The sequence below is a fragment of the Staurois parvus genome, unplaced genomic scaffold (genome assembly GCF_062004578.1).
Source record: "Staurois parvus isolate SC_StPar_1 unplaced genomic scaffold, SC_StPar_1.0 ptg000299l, whole genome shotgun sequence".
Lineage (NCBI taxonomy): Eukaryota > Metazoa > Chordata > Amphibia > Anura > Ranidae > Staurois > Staurois parvus.
In genome coordinates, this window is record NW_028318095.1 from 13570394 (window position 1) to 13590749 (window position 20356).

General features: G+C 39.2%; 1 protein-coding gene across 2 annotated transcripts in view; it reads left to right on the forward strand.

Annotated features, from left to right (window-relative positions):
- The window catches only part of EPHA6 (EPH receptor A6), a 1004780-nt gene that overhangs the window by 749952 nt on the left and 234472 nt on the right, over positions 1-20356 (forward strand). The window contains exons 9-11 of one of the 2 annotated variants that reach the window (XM_089682939.1): positions 5853-5923; positions 6095-6172; positions 12758-12883. In XM_089682939.1, the coding sequence (XP_089539065.1) occupies positions 5853-5923; positions 6095-6172; positions 12758-12883 (275 nt within the window). The remainder of the gene's footprint in view (positions 1-5852; positions 5924-6094; positions 6173-12757; positions 12884-20356) is intronic. The other variant, XM_089682940.1, reaches the window with a different exon arrangement.

Consider the following 20356-nt stretch of genomic DNA (forward strand, 5'->3'; position numbering starts at 1 on the left):
CACTTGTGGCCTGGAACAAACAGAGACCCTAACTAACTAACTAACCAAAGGCCTGGCCTCAGTCTCTAGGCGCCAACACTGAAATAAGGTGCGTGCACGATCTTACCGACCCGGGTCTGCTTCACATCCGCTGGTGACTCTGAACAGAACAAATGTCCCTCCAACAAGCATGCAGTATCGCACTGTATGTTGCTTTGTTCCTCTGCTCTCATCAGCATTCCTGGCAGCAATCTTTCTTTCTCTGAACAGGATCAGGGTCTTGGACATGATCAGCTTCACTTAGCTGCAGCTCTGGTTACTGAGGGATGTTCTCACACCTGGATGCCATCAGATTCTCTGCTCACACGGCTCCTGCATTCACCATCCTCCAAAACATGGCTGCTGTCTCTCTCCTTCCTGTTCTCTTATCTCTGTGTGAAAAACCCCACCTCTTCATGAATATCCAAATATCTATGCTGTCTGAGGCTGTGTTAGAAAAACAGTGACATCTTGTGGCTAAACCACAGAATGTCAGTCAAAACATTAATTTACTTCCACACAAACAGTGTTCAAACAATGAGAGCTGTTTCCCCATCTCACAATGGGAAAACAGCTAACTAGCAGCCAAGTAGGTTACCCCAACAAAATGTTTGTGAGCGGCACCCCCTCTTCTACATCATGCAATCACTGCATATTGCATCCTTTTTTTTATTTGCAGATATTTATATAGTACCATCAATTTATTCAGCACTCTACATACTGTACTTTTATACCAGTCTCTGCCTGAAGAGCAATCTAAAGCCTAGTACATACAATGAGAAAATGTGCCGAAGAGGTTACTAAAGTTGCAAAAATTCTCATATGACAGAATACAACTTCGAAAGTGATATAATGTGTTGTATTGTATTGTAACATATTCTTTTGTTTCTGAGCATGCGTGGTCTTGCTTTTCAAATTTTTTCCGGATGAGCACTGTACTGATTAACCACTTACCGTCCGGCCCATGTACTTAAACGGCCAGACAGAAGCAGTGCCGAAGTGGGTCGCCGTTTATAAATGGCCCCCACATTCACTGCCTGTGCGCGCTCACTGGGAGCACACAGCACTGCGTTCCGGTCCCCCTTGTATGGGACCTCTGTGTGAGGTCCCAATTCATGTGATCCCTGATTGGCCAATCAAAGATCACGTGAATAGTAGTAAACAAGATGTCACTTCTGACATCATTGCTTACTACTTGTGAAATCTGTGAATGATCACAGAGGGTACATGGTACAAGGCTATTCACAACAGCCTTGTACCATTTGACAAGCTGTGACCAATCACAACTCTCACAGTATTTCTCAATGGCTGCAAGAATGCAGCCAGAGAGGAGAAAGTATTGCTTTCACAGCCTTTATCGGTATAAAACCAATCAGTGTAAAAGAAGAACAAAAAAAATCTTCAGCACCCCCTCACTATGGTGACACTTTTACTACTAGGGTGATTGTATGTTAAAAAAAAAACATAAATAATAATATAAAAAAAAATTAAATGTAAAAAACATTTTTGAAAAATTATGATTTTTGGTTCTAAACTATTTTTTTACTAAGATAGCTGAATACATTTTGGCCAAGATGTATGAAGAAAGATTATTTATTTGCAAAATTTTATAAGAAAAACACTTTTTTTTCAAAATGTTTGGACTTTTTCATTTTTATTGAAAAAAAATAAAAGTGGTGAATAAATACCACCAAAATAAAGTTTTATCTGTCTCAAAAAATTCTAAAAAATTCATATGGGTACAGTGTTGCATGACTGTGCAATTGTCATTCAAAGTGTGACAGCACTGAAAGCTGAAAATTGGCCTGGACAGGAAGGGGTTGAAAGTGTTTGGACTTGAAGTGGTTAAACAAAAGTCATACAATCTGGTATCATATGAGAAAATTTTTCGAATAATTTTGGATAAAAACTGTGTACCAACGATCAGATTATTATTATTATTATAATTATACAGGATTTATATAGCGCCAACAGTTTGCTCAGCACTTTACAATATAAAGGGAGACAATACAGCAACAATACAGTTCAATACAAGAGGGATAGGAGGGCCCTGCTTATTGTACAATTGCTTCGAAAGCAGTATTTTTCATCCAATTTTCTGAGCGTGTGTACTAGGTTTAAGGTCACTATCTCACATACTGTACATAACACATACTAGGGGCAATGTAGACAGCAGTCAATTAACCTTCCAGCAGGTCCTTGAGGTTTAGGAAGAAACCAAAGTACCCAGAGAAGTGCAGCTTCTCCTCATTGAAACCTGTTCATTTGTGACATGCTGAGAATACAGATCAGTGTACGTATTTGCAAGCACACCACTGATCTTTAAATAATGTCCAAAGATTTTTTTTATGAAGAATGAGCAAATCACTGTAAATAAGTTCAACAAATCTCTACGTTCCGCCCGACCACCACTCCTATCCATCCCCTGCAGGCTGTATGCCCTGGGCTTCTGTATGCCTCCCTGCGGCCGCCCCCCCCCCCCCCTCATCCCCTGGAGAGCAGCAGGGGGTGGAGGATTTCTGTCAGCATATGTCGTCCCCAGTGCTGACAGTTCCCCTCACACCACAGACGGGAGAGCAGAGAGAAAGCTGCCCCTCCTCCTCCCGCCTTCTCCTCCCGTGTTTTTCCCACCCACACTCCCCTCCAGCCTTGTGTCTTCTGTCCCTCCTTCTTCTTTCTTTCTCTCTTTTCTTTCCTTTCCTTTTTGTTCTCTTTCATTCTTTCTCTCTCTCTCTCTCTCTCTCCCCTGTTTCTCTCCTTTCTTTCTTTCTTTCTTTCTTTCTTTCTTTCTTTCTCTCTCTCTGTCTCCTGTGTCTCTCCTTTCTTCTTTCTCTCTTTTTTCTCTCCTTTCTTTCTTTCTTTCTTTTTTATACTTCTCATTCTTTCTTTCTCTCTCTCTCTGTCTCCTGTCTCTCTCCTTTCTTTCTCTATGTCTCCCGTTTCTCTAATTTTTTCTTTCTTTCTTTCTTTCTTTCTCCTGTTTCTCTCTTTCTCTGTGCTCCCGTTTCTCTCATTATTCCTCTCTTTGTCTCTCTCTTTCTTTCCCTCCTTCCTTCCTTCCTTCCTTCCTTCCTTCCTTCTCTTTTTTTCTTACACGAGGGGTTTGAGGGCCCTGCTCCTTCGAGCTTACAATCTAGGAGGGAGGGGATAGTGGTACAGGAGGAAATAGCTGTGGGGGATGGGGTGGTAGGAGGAGTGGAGGAAGTCGGCAATTAACAGGGGGTGGGGTAGGCTTCCCTGAAGAGGTGGGTTTTTAGTGTGCGCCTAAAGGAGAGGAGAGTAGGTGATAGTCTGATGGATTGGAGTAGGGAGTTCCAGAGTATGGGTGATGCCATGGAGAAGTCCTGGAGGCGGGCATGGGAGGAGGAGACCAGGGAACTAGAGAGAAGGAGGTCTTGTGAGGAGCGGAGTGTGCGTGTAGGGTGGTACTTGGATATTAGGTCAGTGATGTAGTTTGGGGCAGTATGATGGACCGCTTTGTACGTCAGTGTTAGGATTTTGAATTTGATCCGTTGTGCAATCGGAAGCCAGTGGTGGGATTGGCAGAGGGGGGTGGCGGAAACTGAGCGGTTGGTAAGGTGAATGAGTCTGGCTGCCGTATTCAGGATCGACTAAAGCAGGGATAGCCTGTGGCGAGGGAGGCCAATGAGGAGGGAGTTGCAGTAGTCCAGTCGTGATATGATGAGGGAGTGGATGAGCTGTTTAGTGTTTTCAGGGGTTAGGAACGTGCGGATTTTGGCAATGTTGCGGAGGTGGAGTCTGCATGAGTTTGTTAGTGATTGGACTTAGGGCTGGAAGGATAGGTTGGGGTCCAGAATGACACCAAGTACTCTGGCCTGCGGGGCAGGCCTGATAGTGGCATTGTTGGACGTGATGGAGAAGTCAATGGGGGGTGGTGTGCGGGCTGGGGGGAAGACTAGGAGCTCGGTTTTAGAGAGGTTCAGTTTAAGGAAGCGGAGCGACATCCAATCTGATATGTCATTTAGTAGGTTTGTGATTCGGGCGGAGACTGAGGGAGTGCGGTGAGGGGTTGAGAGATAGATTTGTGTGTCGTCAGCATAGAGGTGTTAGTTGAAGCCATGAGAGTGTATGAACTGGCCAAGGCAGGAGGTGTAGATGGAGAAGAGAAGGGGCCCGAGGACGGAGCCTTGAGGGACCCCAACAGAGAGGTGAAGCTCCCTGACATCAGCAACACTCAAGCAGCCCCACAGGATGACACCATAATTTTTTACTGTAGACACCATGCATTTTTCTTTGTACTCCTCACCTTTGCAACACGATACAGTTTTGAAGCTATCAGTTCCAAAAACCTTTTTCTTAGTCTCATAAGGGTTTAATTAGGTTAATTAGGGTTTTGTTGTCTAAAATTCTGCTTTGCTCCTAAGACTTTCATTGGGGTGCATTTATTTTGCAACATGGTCTTGAATGAATTTGTTAGGAAAAATTTTTTTTTTAATGCATAAAAATTGTCCCGTTCTTTTTTTCAATAGTATATGTGTATGGGCATGTCCTCAGATGCAGATTTGGATCTGATCGCAGTGCATGTTTATGTGCCTGTGTGAATGCAGCTACATTCAGATTCATAAATAAAAAACAGGGTTTTTTACGTATGTGTGACTGAAGCCTAATGGCTTTTATAAGGCTAAGAACTAATCTTTCCAAAGTCTTTGAGGGTTTTATCTAATATAACCTTTCAAAGGCCTAGGTATTAGACATCTTTATTGCTCATATTAATCCTGTATTGATATGCATATAATGGTAAAGGAACACTGGGGTTTATTTACTAAATCTGGTTCTCTCAGAATCTGGTGCAGCTGTGCATGGTAGCCAATCAGCTTCTAACTTCAGCTTGTTCAGTTAAGCTTGACTAGGATATTAAATATGACTTGTCTAAACTGCTCTGACCATAAACCCATCTTACTTCTTATAAATAACGACAACATAACAGGTTGGAGTAAATGGCCATATCAGCCCCTTTTATTAACCAAAAATATAAAGAACAGAAGAATAACTAATAAATAACATAGTCACACAGTGTAACAGAATATATGGAGTCCTAAGTCCTATTAGGTATCAAGCTGAGGAAAAATATCTGCCTGTCACTTAACCAGGCCTCCAGCCGCAAGACCACCGACTCAGAGACAACAAACAGATACACATCCCAACAACTGGGAGCCGTACCTCGGATGGGTTCCAAAAAACATACCTTTTTACCCATCCTAACCCAAAAGGACCTTGTACCCCTCATGCCGCATGCCAGAGCAAACCACAACCCCCATCTTGGCCCAGCACCCAAAAGACCCAACATAGGATGGAACGGTGGAAAGTTCTCCCCGACACCGCAAACGGTCCCAGGCAACCTGTCAGACAATCCTCTGCAGCTCCACCTATCCTAGACCTTGACCCACTCAGATACTGTTCCGCCCACTTTACTTTTAGATTTTTTAACCCACCAATTAGTCCAAGCCCCTTTAACCATTGTCATGCCGGCCCTCCGTCTATTTTCTGTGCATTTTACTCCGGGACTCCCTTTAGCAATAAAACTTGTAGTCTGATTGGTTTCAATGCAGAAGTGCACGGGATTCTGAGTAAACCAGCTTTAGTAAATAAGCCCCACAGTATGATATTTGTCATCCTGTTGGAAGAGCTGCTCTTGTTGCCTAAACAGTCATTTAGATTCTACCTATTCTTGCCCCAGTGCAGTTTGGAACATCTAAACAATTTCATGGGAAACAGAATTCATTCTCCCAAATGATACATTGATAAACAAGGTTTTTTGCTGAAATGCTTCCTTGTAAACAAGCTTATAGTTATAACTGTGTTTTCTCCCCAAGGTGCCAGTGGTATATTAAAGCAAAAATGAAATCTGAAGAAAAAAGGCGTGCAAATCTGCAAAATGGAAACTGTGAGTGATGTTTTACTTACCTCAGCATGCTTTCTTAATGATTCTTGCTTGTTGTACAAATGTTAGTACTTTGTGAGCAGACAAGTATATCAACGGAACTTGCCCCATGAAAGCAGTTATACTGATAATCATACAGAGGGGCTTAAAAAACAAGGGATTTCTCATTTTTAGGTGGAGTGGGGCAAGGCAGGATTCCTTTCTATCTGGGAGGCCACCCTGAAGATCTTCTCCTTTGTGATTGTGATATAGGTGAGCCTGCCAGAGAATACATGCTACTTGTCATTCGTAATCTCTCCTCATTTTTCTACAGCAGTGGTGTAAAAGCTACTAGATTTAGATTTAGGCACCTTGACATCACCAAGGGGCCACACATAATATTCTGTATAGTTATTACTACAGGAAACTGTCAGAGACTGCAGACATACTAGAGGAGATGATCAAAGACCAATGACATACAACAGGAGAGGTTCAAAGACTGAGGATATGCTACAGGAGATGGTCAGATATATTAAATGACATGATCATAGACATACTATAAAATATGGTCAAAGACAGAGGACCTATTGTTGGAAATGGTCAGAAACTGAAGACATACAATAGAGGATAGTCAGAGACTACAGACATACTACAGGAGATGGTTAGAGACTGCAGACATACTATAGGAAAAAATCAGAAACTGACAAAATACTATGAATCATGACCAGAGACAGAGAACCCATTATAGGAGATGGTCATAAACTGAAGACATACAACAGGAGATGGTCAGCAATTGCGCACATACTATAAGAAATGGTCAGAGACCAAGGATATGTTATAGGAGATTGTCAGAGACTGAAGACATACAACAGAAGATGGTCAGAGACTGAGGGCATACTAGAGAAGATGAACAGAGACTGCAGACATAATACAAAGCAAGGTCAAACACCAAGGACATGTTATAGGAGATTGTCAGAGACTGAAGACATACTATATGAGATGATCAAAGACTGCAAAAAAAGGTCAAAGACCAAGTACATATCACAGGACATGATCAAAAATGGCAGACATTTTATAGGAGATAATTGTAGACAGAGGACATATTAGAAGATATGGTCAGGGGCTGAAGACATCAAACAGGAATTGGTCAGAACCTGCACACATAATGACTAAATATTACTGCCCGCATGTGCATATATAATTACAAACTATACACAGTAACAAAGTTTTAAAAATATTAACACATTTATAAAAAATCTGAGAATTTACAATAAACTGACCTTTTAAATGTATAGGTAAAAAAAACAGTATTTTCCCTTTTTTTCACCTTGTCAGGCTAGGTTAATAGTTTTTATTGCTAACCTACTCTAGAGTAATAAAAACAAGAGTAGAGGGGAGATTTTCTGTTGTGTCTCTGAGGACAGGAAGTGCAGGAAAATCTTCACGCTGGAGACACATATCAATAGAAACCCAATTCAGTCATACAGAAATAAGCTGATAGTTTTGAATGCATTTCACTAGTCTTGAAAAATACAGATCATGATCTATAAAAAATAAGTAAATAGTTTACCTTAAATAACCATGATCATAAATGCGATGACTTTAATGGCAAAATCCAATAAATGACCATGCTTTCATGCTTGATAAAAAGAAGGGATACATTAATTCAAAAGTACATAAACTACACAATGTTCTAAAAGTGCATTGTGCAGAGAATGTATAATCTCTTTGTTAATCAGTGGGTAGTAATCTGTCAAGTGGAAAGGAAATATTAATTGTGAAGTACAGGTAAATAGGAAAACCCAGTAATTTTTAAGAAAAAAAATATGCCAGATTTTTATATTTATTTACTTCATCCAACTCCAGGAAAAGCAAAACTGCTCTCTTGTGATTAGACTACTACACATGTCAAGGGTGAAATGACTATTTAGGTCAAGGACCCCCCAAACCTAGTCTCTCCCTCCAGCCCCTCCCTCCTGTCAGTACAGTGCGTCTGTATCCTGTAAATACAGCTGCTGGATTCTATATACAGGTGCACTGACAGATCAGGACTTTGCAGGGTTTACCTGCCCCTCCGCCCCACTTCCAATTGCAGTTGGGGGGCTGGTAAGCAAACCCTGAAAAATCCTAATCTGTCAGTGCAACTATATAAAAAGCTGGCAGCGCTGTCCCCAATACTGCCCAGATCTGAAAGCAACCTCTGAGTGTATGAATGTCTTTGAATAGCTTCACATCCATGGATTATGCATGAATAGATTTGGAGGTAAACAAAGACATTCTTTTGAATGTGGGAAGTGAGGACAATGGTGCAATGGTGAATGACCACTCTACTCACTTCAGAGATCAAAACTATGAACGGATTTGCTAACAACGATAAATCCATTCATAAATGTAAAAAACTTAAATGATAAAAACAGAAACATAAAATAATTATCATATAAAACTGCAGTGCTTATTATACAACCAGAAAATAATTATTAATATCCAAATATAAATGCCTTAAACATCAATAAATCATGAATTATTATATCATAAAAAGTTTAATTTTGAAACATAAAATGACTTTTACGGGTAGATTCACACCCGTGGCTGTTTAGAATGCAGCAGCTGGTATGCAGTGGGATGACAGCAGTGCCAATGCACCAATTGCAGCACATCACACAGCTAAATTTTTTTAAACAAACTTTATTGAAATGTCACACAATGACATTTCATTAAATTCTACTGGGCACAGCAAGACATGAGACAGCAGATTGCCTTGCACTGTGATGAAAAAAAGTAGAGCATGCTGTGCTTTTTTCAGCACACACCACCACAACACAGTGGTATGAACCAGCCAGACAGGAGGCAAAGCATTTGACCTTGTCTTGTGGTGAGACTGCATTGGAATAGCTGCTCCCACCACAGTCCAACCGCACCTGGTGTGAATCTACCCTCAAAAATTGTTGCAAATAGCAAACTTTTAAAAGGGATTCCCTAATCTTGCAGATCATGAATAGGATGGGGGGAGGTACAGTTTGACATCATTGCCCTAGATGCTGGATGAACTTGTCTCAGTACTGCATGATAGCATGTCTGCAGCAAGCAGGGCCGTGGATAAGGGGGTACCATCAGTCCTCCTGTATGGGGCCCAGGCCAGCAGGGGGGCCCAGGAAGCTTTGGGGCAAATATTGGAACCGATCCCTTGTATGGCTCTCTCTGCAGCAGTTGAAAGCTGGATTCTTCTCCTCCTCTCCCCCTCTCCACTGGCATTCAAGTGCTGCAGAGAGAAACATACAGGGGATTGGTTCCAGTAATTTGCTGGCCCTTTCTTTTCCTGAATGAACACAGTGAGTGATCGGTACCAATCACTCACTGTATTCATAACTGAAGCATAGTAAACTTTTTTTTGTGGGGATGGGGGGCCCTGTTAGGTTGGCTGTCCTCATTATTTGGGGGGCCCTGTCAGGTTGGCTGTAAGGGGCCCTGTGGTTTCTAACAGCAGCCCTTGCAGCAAGTGATGTTCGCAGATACCAAAAAAACTGGCTATGCAGATAAGGGGCATCTGTAGATAAAAACACATGGTGCAGCTTTGAATAAAGTTGCATAATGCCCTTGCTATGGGTGTATGCCATTTACGTACCTCATGAAGTCTGACCTGAAAACTCCTTGGACATTGCTAAGCGAGGCCCAGCTAATACTGTTCACCTCAACCATCACAGGCATGAGCTCTCAAACACCGAGCTCTGAGCTACTGCATCAAAGGAGAGAAAGCATGTGAGGAGATTTGAATCAAAGAAAAAGCTCATTCCTGTGATGGTGGAGGTGAATAATAAAATCTGGGCCTTGCTTAGTACTGTCCTGGGGGTTTTTAGGTCATGCTATATGAGGTATGCAAATGACCTACACCTATAGCAAGGGTATTATTCAACTTTAGTCAAAGCTGCACTGTTTGCTTTTAGCTACAGACTCTCCTTATCTGCATCCATTTTCTATAAGCAGTGTATAATAAACTGTCCATTATTTGGAGGGACTGTACCTCATTTGGAACCAAATTCCTCTGTCTCTTTCCTCCTCAAGTATCACTAGTATTACTGCTGCTAAATAAATTGCTTCCCACTGCTTTGGCTTTTTGCCAAAACCTTGAACAAGTAAAATTAGGGTGGAGACATACAATGCTATGAAAAATTATGTGCCCCCTTCCTGATTTTTTTCCAGTTCCAGCCCTGTGCCTGCCACTCACTAATATCATTTGTTACACTTAAATGATTCAGATCATCAAACAAATTGTAATATTACACAAAGATAAATACAAAATGCAGTTTTTAAATGATGATTCCATTTATTAAAGGAAAAAAGCTGTCCAAACCTGCCTGACCTTTTGCGAAAAAGCAATTGCCTCCTAAATCTATTTACTGGTTGTGCCACCCTTGGTTGCAACAACTGCGATTAGGTGTTTGCAATAACTGGCAATGAGTTTTTGACTAAGCCACCCCAAAACCGTAATTTAGTTTTTTTTTAGCCATTCAGAGGTGGTCTTGCTGGTATGTTTCAGATCATTGTCCTGCTGCAAAACCCAAGTGCGCTTGATGACCGGACCTTCTCTTTCAGAATTTTCTGGTAGAGCGCAGAATTCATGGTTCCACCAATTATGGCAAGTCACCCAGGTTCTGAAGCTGCAAAGCAGTCCCAGACCATCACGCTACCTCCACAATATTTGACTGTTTGTATGTTCTTTTTGGAAAATGCTGTGTTAGTTTTATGCCAGATATAACATGATGCACACCTTCCAAAAGGTTCAAGTTTTGTCTCTTCAGTCCACAGAATATTATCAAGATTTTTTTTGGCAAATGTGAAATGAGCCTTTGTGTCCTTTTAGGTCAGCAGTGGATTTTGCCTTGGAACTTTGCCATGGATGCCATATTTGTTCCATCTCTTTCTTATTGTTGAATCATGAACACTGACCTTAACTGTGGCAAATGAGACCTGCAGTTATTTAGATGCTGTTCTGGGTTCTTTTATGACCTTCTGGATGAGTCGGCGTTGTGCTATTGAAGCAATGTTGGTAGGCCAGACACTCCTGGGAAGGTTCATGATTGTTCCAAGTTTTCTCGATTTGTGGATAATGGCTCTCACCATGGTTCGCTGGAGTACCAAAGCCTTAGAAATGGCTTTGTAACCCTTTCCAGACTGATACATGTCAATTACTTTGTTTCGCATTTGTCCTTGAATGTCTTTAGATTGAGGCAGGATGTGTTGCTTTTTTAGATCTTTTAGTGTGCTTCACTTTGTCAGACAGCTTCTATTTAAGTGATTTCTTGATTTAACAGGTCTAACATTAATCAGTCCTGGGTGTGGCAATTTAAATTTAAATCAGCTTTCAAAAAAATATGGTAATCACAATTCATAATTTAGCAAGGGAGGGGCAATTACTTTTTCACAGAGAGCCAGGTAGGTTTGGAAAGATTTTTTTCCCTTAATAAATGAAATCATCATTTAAAAACTGCATTTTTCATTTACTCTGGTTATCTTTGTGTAATAATAACATTTGTTTTATGATCTGAGTCATTTACAGTAGGTGTGACAAAACTGCAATCAATAAAAAATCAGGAAGGGGGCAAACACGTTTTCACTTTTATGTAGCTTCAGACCAAATTGGCAGCTCATTCCTAGTATGAGGTTAGGTCTCTATGATGTTAGCACTGTAGTAATCAGTCATTTGGATGATCTCTTGTTTCCACAAATAGACTTTTAAGTAATCTTCAGATCCTCTCATTATCAAGTCCAGAAAATTCATCTCCTCTATGAAAATTCTATTTAAATTATTCATACATGCACAGTTGACTGGAGAAATACTTGACCTTCTGATCCATCCTTATTAATGCATGCACTTCCTGCCCTGGATGCCTGGAAGTCGCCTGTTATACCACCAGGTGTAGTCTCCTCAGAGCAGTAGCTCACTATGTTCTCTCATTATATTCAAGCCACTTGTGTCTCTGAGTTTGTCATTTGTATTCGATTTTTTCTTCATCGTAAAAATGAACATTTTACAGATGCATCATGAGCTCCAGGAAAAGACCAAATAATATCAAGCCAGATAAAAGCTCAAACATTACATGGTGTCATAAATCAGGCTCCCTGTTACCAAACACAGCATAAACTACTCATAATAATTTTTCATAATCATAATGGTTTTTTGTTGTTATTTTGTTGCTCTGGCCATGGCTCATTGTATCATGTGCATCTCATTGTATAATGTTATCATGACATAAAGTGGTTTTATAGCCTGGACATTTTTACCTGAATGCATTCACTACAACTTAATCTAGGTGAGCATCACTTTAAAACTCCTTTATGGCGACCCTGAGTGTCATTGTGAAAAAAGAATTCCCTGGTAAAATAAAATGTACCTGACATTTAATAAATCTGCAGAAGTCACATTAATGGCAAGCCCTGCCCCTTCTTGCCAAACGCCACCACATCTCCTTTCACTTTGTCACTTCTACATTATGGCTGTTGCAGAATGCAGTATTGTCACTTAAAACATGTTTTGAACTGTCATTTTTGGAACAGCAACAATTAATAAATGACCTAGAAAATTTGAATACAAAAAAAGATAAGACCAGGAAAGGTTAACGTAAATTATAAAAAGGTTGTGCTGTTGTGTGGGCTTACATTAACACAGACACAGATGTAAAATCAGGGTCCATTTCCTAGAAATTAATGAGTGTTGAAAATAGTTTTTGATCATTTATTTGACATGTGCAATTGATCCACAAACAGAAGTGTGAACTGAAATAACTGTGTGTTGGTGAAATATACTGTAAATGTGTTTAGAGATGTTTTTATAGTAGTTATATGACTGTTTGTCTTCAACAGTGAGAATCCCGGGTGCGAAAACATACATTGATCCTGACACATATGAAGATCCTTCCTTAGCTGTCCATGAATTTGCAAAAGAGATTGATCCATCCAGAATTCGAATAGAAAGAGTAATTGGAGCAGGTAAGGATGCATGATATTTTTTCTATATTTTCTACAAATATCTTCTACTGTGATTTGAACAACTGAACCATTTTCAATTCAACTCCTGATCTCCTGACCTCCTGAAAGCTCTATTATGTGTATGTGTACCGCTGCTTCTATGTGATCACTGTATCTGAAGTAGGATTTTCAATCTCCAGCATTCTTCACCAAGACAACATTTGGCAATACCCATTACAAGCAGGATTTGGTGCATAACTTCTCCTATTATCAGGGCCCTCTGCAATGAGTGATTAATCTTCAGCTTAAGAAGAGGGTCACCCATCTTATTGGATACAATAAAACCACTTTTTATTTTTTTATTTAGAACACTTAAGGGGCCCTCTGCCTTTCTTTTATTCTATTTCAAAATATAATATTTTTCACAATGTGGTGTGGTCATCTACTTGCCCTGATGGCTTGACTATCCTAATTGTGTACATGTCAAAGAGCTGAGCTTGGCGCAGAGGTATGATGTATAAAGTTTCAAGTTGTGTTTTTGGAAGACTCAGAGATATGAGTTATACAGGTATTAGATTTTGCAGTATCATGTGAGACAATGGGCTTCACATGTTCTGTCAGTAGGCATTCCAGTTCCTACGTAGGTCACATATGTATGTTGCCTTGGTGCAATATTCTGACAGCCCAGTAAAAATGGAGCCATGTTTTAGAAAAAGAGGTGTATCATATCATTAGGATGGTCTTTCTTAGATTCTATTATGGCAGAACTTGGCTCTTTTGGTGGTTCAAGGGAGACGTAAATGGAGTATCATCTAGGTGGTCATGGCTGAAGTAGCTTTGCGGCACAATTATGAAAATGTTACATTTGTTGAGAAGTCCAGATCCGCTTTGACAGCCTTTTGTACCTTTATGGGAGTGGTGGATATATGGACATAAACAAAGTGCTCAACTCTTCATTCATGTCTGTGTGTGAGCAGAAACCCAGTAAAAGTCCGGTTTACAAGGCCCACACATTTAAAGATGTAGATTGAGATGGGATTATCATGATTTTTGCAATCAGACACCTACTCATTAAAAGCTGACTTTAACAAGCACACAAAAGAAGCTGATGTTTTCATGTAATAAACCATACAGAACCTGTGTTCCCAAGCCAAGAGAAATTAATTTTGTTCATTCTTCCAGACTGTGGGCACAACTTATAAAGCATGTCATTTATCTGTCATTCACTTTACATTTAAGATTCAACACCATGCACTTTGCTTATCATCAAAGAGAAATATGGGTTTTATTATCATTTTACACCGGAGAGGTATTTACTTAAATAAGTTCTTTATTGGTATGGTTTAATTAAAAACATAAATATATAAATAAATAGCAAGAAACTTCCAATAGCAGACTCTGTATCTTGATGGTCTATTAACATATCCCAGGAGGCACGTGTAAACATACCACCAAGGGCTGAGCTGCCTTAAACTTCAGATGACTTTTCTTCTATATAGACTGAAATAATGTTTGTATCATTCGAGAGGAGCAGCAACTGTATTGCTAAAGTGAACTTTTCACCTTTTATTACTAAACACTTACATACAAGGCTCTATAAATAGAAATGAATGCTTTGTCTTCATTAAAAATATATGGGATAATATACCCCCTGATTTAAATTACAAGATTATTAGGATTTGCTGAGGAGAGCAGCAGCTGTATACACGCTGGAGACAACAGGCTGTGTGCATTTATAAAGATCACAGATCGCCAAGATGAATCATATCTTTATATATTGCACCAAAAGTAAAGATAGCCATACATTGCCCCAGAAAGATTTCCCTTGTCTCCCTTTATATTTATTTAAGCATTAGAACCATGTATCAGAACAATTAACATCTTAGTAGACATGTGCATTTCGTTTTGTCATTTTCAGAGATTCAGATGCACACGAATCTCTGAATGGGCATATAGTAGTTCGGGCTCATGGGGAAATTAATTACATTTTCAAATCTGTTCTATAATTTGAAATCGGATAATGAATGGATCCAAATTTCATTCCATTTGTTAATTCAGATGCACGTGATGCCAGGCAATATTGAGAGTTCATGCCATTTCTCTTGGTGGGTTGGATTAGCATCTGAAAATATCAAACCCTTCCGATTCGAATCTGTACAATTCAATAGTATATCAAATATATAAGTCTTCCAGAAAAACTGCAACATGTTTCAAATACACCAGGACCAAGGAAAATACATAACGAATACCGAATATGCGAAACAAATTCCAAATATTTCAACATAACGAATATGACGAAACTAAATTTTTCAATGAATAAATGCATCCATTACGAAATGAAATGAAAATTTCCGGCGTGTACAGTACATGTCTACATTCTAGTGACCAATAAAGATATTCACATAAAGGAGAGATAATAGAATTCTGCTGCACTCACAGAAAATCTGAACCTTGTATTGTGATTCCTATCCCTCTTTGCATTGGTTACAGTTACATTTAAATTTTCCGATCAATTATTTGAAATCCACTGCCCTGAACATAAATATCCATTATGAATTAATTATTTAATTGAAGGAAACATTTTTCTCTTTATATCATCACATAAATATCCCGGATCTCAGTCTTGTCAGTTAAGCAAGATAGTACCCTCACTTAGAGATACTGTACATTAGCCATTTTTCACAAAACAGTGGATAATTTTGAAATTTCTTCATTTCTAGGCACCCTTATCCTGCTTTGGGAAAACTCTGGTTTTCCCCAGGGCAATATGAGCTCCTTTCCATCCAACCGGAATTTCAAATCACCCATGACCAGCATCCCCATTATTTTTCTGTTTCGAGGTTTTCAAATATTACATTTTTAACAATGTTCAAAAATACAATTACTTCCAAAATTTGCTCTTCTGGCTCCCCACTGTTTCACATAAAAACCAGACTTTATAGTGTATTAGGCGATCTATGTAATAAAGACTCCTACTTCAGGGACACATGGGGGCATGTTTTAAAAAAAGTTACATTAAAGGTTCCAGTAACGCCATATTTCAAGAATCATCCTAAAAACTACTAATTAGTTTGAATAGAACCCCTTGATACCATACTTCAGTTTCACAGATCTTAGGTCTACAAATACCTCATGTCCCCAAAAGTACTTTTTCCATTTCTCCCCTATTTCTGAATCTAACGATTAGAAATCCCTGCAGGTCCATCTTTTTGTTGCTGCCTAAACCTTGATTCTGACCAACTTAAAAACCCAAACCCCCTTACCTTCAAATATTGGTTACAAAGTATAAACTTCATAGCCAAAATGGAAAAAGCCAAAGTGATCTTCAGTGATACACCTAACAACTAAATAATCACATAATGAGGAAAGAACAAACAGAGGGCGCACAGGCCTAGTGCATTACCATAAAACATGTTTAATAAAAAATAAAATAGGTGTTGTACTCACAAACAACAATATAGTCAAGGCACATCATAAAGAACAGCTGGGTCAACACCACGCTGAGGGCTCTGAGGAAGAGGCAAGTCCTCAAAACGCATCAGCCTATTGGATGTCTACACTTCCTATTGCGGACTGTTATTCAGCGTGGTGTTGACCCAGCTGTTCTTTATGATGTCAAAAAAGGATATATACGAGCGCATCTATAGAATAGCAGCTGAACATTAGGTACCATACACCCTCAAAACAATATAGATCAAAAGATGCAGCGCTATAGAACCAGAACGTTACAATGAAAACGAATAAATCAAATGAATAAATCTATATTAGATAACTGAACAAATGCAACAGTTCATAGAATAAGATGACTTTAGTGCTCTCCTCTATTTCGTATCCTCCTGATGATCAGGCGTTGTGCAAAATAGTGCTGAAGAAGTGCACACTCACCAGAACGCACAGGAAAATGAGCGTTTTTCAATATAGATTCCCCTTAGAATCATCAGCTGGACAGGATGTGGTAGTATGATAGCCTCCTTCCAGAGCTCCTGGATATTCCTGTGTAGCCCCTTGATAGGTGACCTGCGGACTTCTCCTTAAGGCTTATATGCGTTTCTTACCCAGCAGAGAGATGAATGACTAAAATGGATACTCCCCAAGGGAGTCAAAACAAAAACGTATCCATAGAGTAGTAGGTCATTAAAAAGAATTTATTAAAACCATAGAAGCCCGTGTACACAGCAGTGTATATAAAATGTGGACTGACCGTCCAATGATAAAGATGGCCACCGGAGCTCCACGATGCTCCGGCGGCGTGACGTCACGGCGTTCCTGGCTCCTCCTACGCGTTTCGTGCACACGCACGTCGTCTGGGGGGATTTGCCACTGAACGCCGAGCCGTGCGACGTCCATTTATATGCTAGGCGCATGCGCATTGAGGAGGCGCCATATTTTAGAAGTCTAACCAGAGACACCCGGATACTCATACCGGCGCCATTTTTCGCTGGATTTGTTGCTTATACACACTAATATAGCAGCAATTTGTATAATCGGCCGGCTGTCATTCTCGAACACATCACTGTGACCCCATGGCAACCTATAATCGATGTTTCCAACCTACAAGCCGATTGATATGTAATATGCTCTATGTGGTAATATGGTAAGTATATTTCCAATTGGCCAAATTAGAGTACGAATCGGAACCACCTTGTGTATATGGCACTAGCATATAAACCACTTAATAAAATATATATAATATTCCTTAAAATTATACATAATAAATATAGGTCAAAATTTCTAATGTTATGCAGTTAGAACAATGGACATACATAAGTCCTTACTAAAATATAGGGTATAGAATGGTGTATATATAATAATGTACCCTTTTAGTTGTTACATATTATACATTATTAGCCAATCCCAATCAATGACAGTAGATTGTTATAGATGACACAGTAAAAATTAAATACACTAGATGGAGAAATTAATATAGCAGACAAACAACATCATATCCTATTCTCTTAGTATGACAGAGATAAAGATATCAAACTATAAAAGGTCCACAAAGTTTTAGCTATTATTGATGAAACAATTAAGATCTATATCTATATTGTGGCCTTTAGGATGCAGGGTTTGGAGTTCATATATCCAGCGTGTTTCGAGTTGTGAGACCCCCCGCAATTTATTTACCCCCCTCCAATGGGGTTGTACAACATCTATCCCAACGAACTGTAGAGATGATGGATCATTATTATGTTTACATTTGAAATGATAAGACAGTGAATGGTCTTTATATCCCTTTTTAATATTGCTGATGTGTTCTCTCAGTCTATCACGTAGACGTCTGGTGGTACGCCCCACATATTGGAGTTTGCAAGAACATTCAAGGAGATATACTACGTTTTTGCTATAGCAAGTTATACATTTGTCTAATTTGTATGATCTTCCTGTAGTACATGAAGAAAAAGTGAGTAATCTCTGTTTCCTTACGTTATTCGTCGTGCAAATAACGCACTTATTACAAGGAAAAAAACCTTTTATGTTCGGTGCAAAAGAGATCTTATCTGGGGGATTAATGACGTTTGGTGCTAATCGATGTCTTAACGCCATAGCTTTTTTATATATAACGTCCGGTTTCACTGGGAGGATTTTAGAAAGGATAGGGTCCGCCATCAACACATTCCAATTCTTGTTAATAATGTGCTTGATGGCTCTGTGCTGTGTGGAATATGTAGTTAAGAAAGGGCAAGACAATGACTTATTAGTCATTCTTTTCTCCTCCAGTAATGCGTTTCTATTTAGATTAGCCACTTGTTGTATGGTGTTGTCAATTCTGTGTTGGGGATATCCTTTTTCCAGGAATTTTATTTTTAGGGTCTCAGCCTGCGTGTAATAGGTGTCAAGGTTGGTACAATTCCTGCGTATTCTTGTAAATTGACCTTTCGGAATGTTTGCTAGCCACGCAGGGTGGTGACAACTATCTAGCGGGATGAAACTATTCCTATCCGTTTTTTTGAAAAAGGATTTGGTAGTAATCATCCCGTTATCATTTAATAATGTCAAATCCAAGAAATGTATTTCTGTGTTACTATATACATAACTAAATTCAATATTAAGTGTATTGTCATTTAATGTTTTAAAAAGTTGTGTAAAGATTCCTCCTCCCCATTCCATAATAAGAACACGTCATCTATAAATCTTTTATAAAATATTAACTCCGGCCACTCTCTTGCATAGATTAAAAACTCCTCCCAATACGCCATAAACAGATTTGCTAGACTGGGGGCAAACTTCGCCCCCATCGCTACGCCTTTGGTTTGCAGGAAATAATTACGATCAAACCAGAAATAATTGTTCTGCATTGCGAACTGCAGCAATGTTAAAATGTACTTGATATGTGGGGGAGATAAAGTGCTATGAGTGTCCAAGAAATATTTGGTGGCGTCCATCCCATCCTCATGTGCAATATTGCTATATAAGGATGTGACATCCGCTGTGACTAAAAAGGTCTGAGATGAAACTCTAATGTCTTTAATATCATTCAAAATGTGCTTTGTATCCTTTAAAAATGACGGAGTTTGTGTGACCAGTGGTTGCAGGAAATAGTCTATATATTCTCCTACTTTGGAGAATAATGAGCCTATTCCACTTATAATAGGCCGTCCTGGTGGTTTCGTCGGATTTTTATGCACCTTTGGAAGTATATAAAACACCGGAAGCCTAGGGGCTGATGGACACAGGAATTCCTTTTCTTTTTTATTTAATACACCACTCTCAAATCCCTTTTTTATAATACTTTTCAAACCTTTTTTAAGGGTTGATAAAGGATTCCCAGGAAGGCGAGTGTAAGTAGTGGTGTCATTAAGAATTTTATAAGATTCCTCTAGGTAGTCGAGTTTATTAAGTATAACTACCCCTCCTCCCTTGTCCGCTGGTCTGATGACCAAGTCTTTCCTTTCTAGGAGGAGATCAATCGCTTTCTTGGTGTCTATATCAAGGGTCTTTTTAATATTTAACTCATCCAAATCCTTCAATACCAATTCCTTAAAAATATTAACATAGGATCTGGATTGGGGTGGAGGGTTGAAAGTTGAAGCATTCCTTAATGTTGAGTGATTGGTGGTACTATTCTGGTCATGATTATATGGATTAGAATAGAAATGCCGTTTTAGTGCAAGCTGTCGTGAAAATCTATGAATGTTAATATAAGTTTGAAACTTATTTAACTTTTGTTTTGGGGCAAATTTTAACCCCTTATCCAGAAGCTTTAATTCAGGTTGCGTTAATACTATATTGCTTAGATACATCCACAATATCAATCTCCTAAATATAATAGACAGTCTAATCAGTATAATGTACCAACATCTAATAGATATGAACCTTTAAATGATCAAAATGTGGGTGCACGGAATATGCAATGGCATCCAACTTACACTCACACAAACTCCGTCATTTTTAAAGGATACAAAGCACATTTTGAATGATATTAAAGACATTAGAGTTTCATCTCAGACCTTTTTAGTCACAGCGGATGTCACATCCTTATATAGCAATATTGCA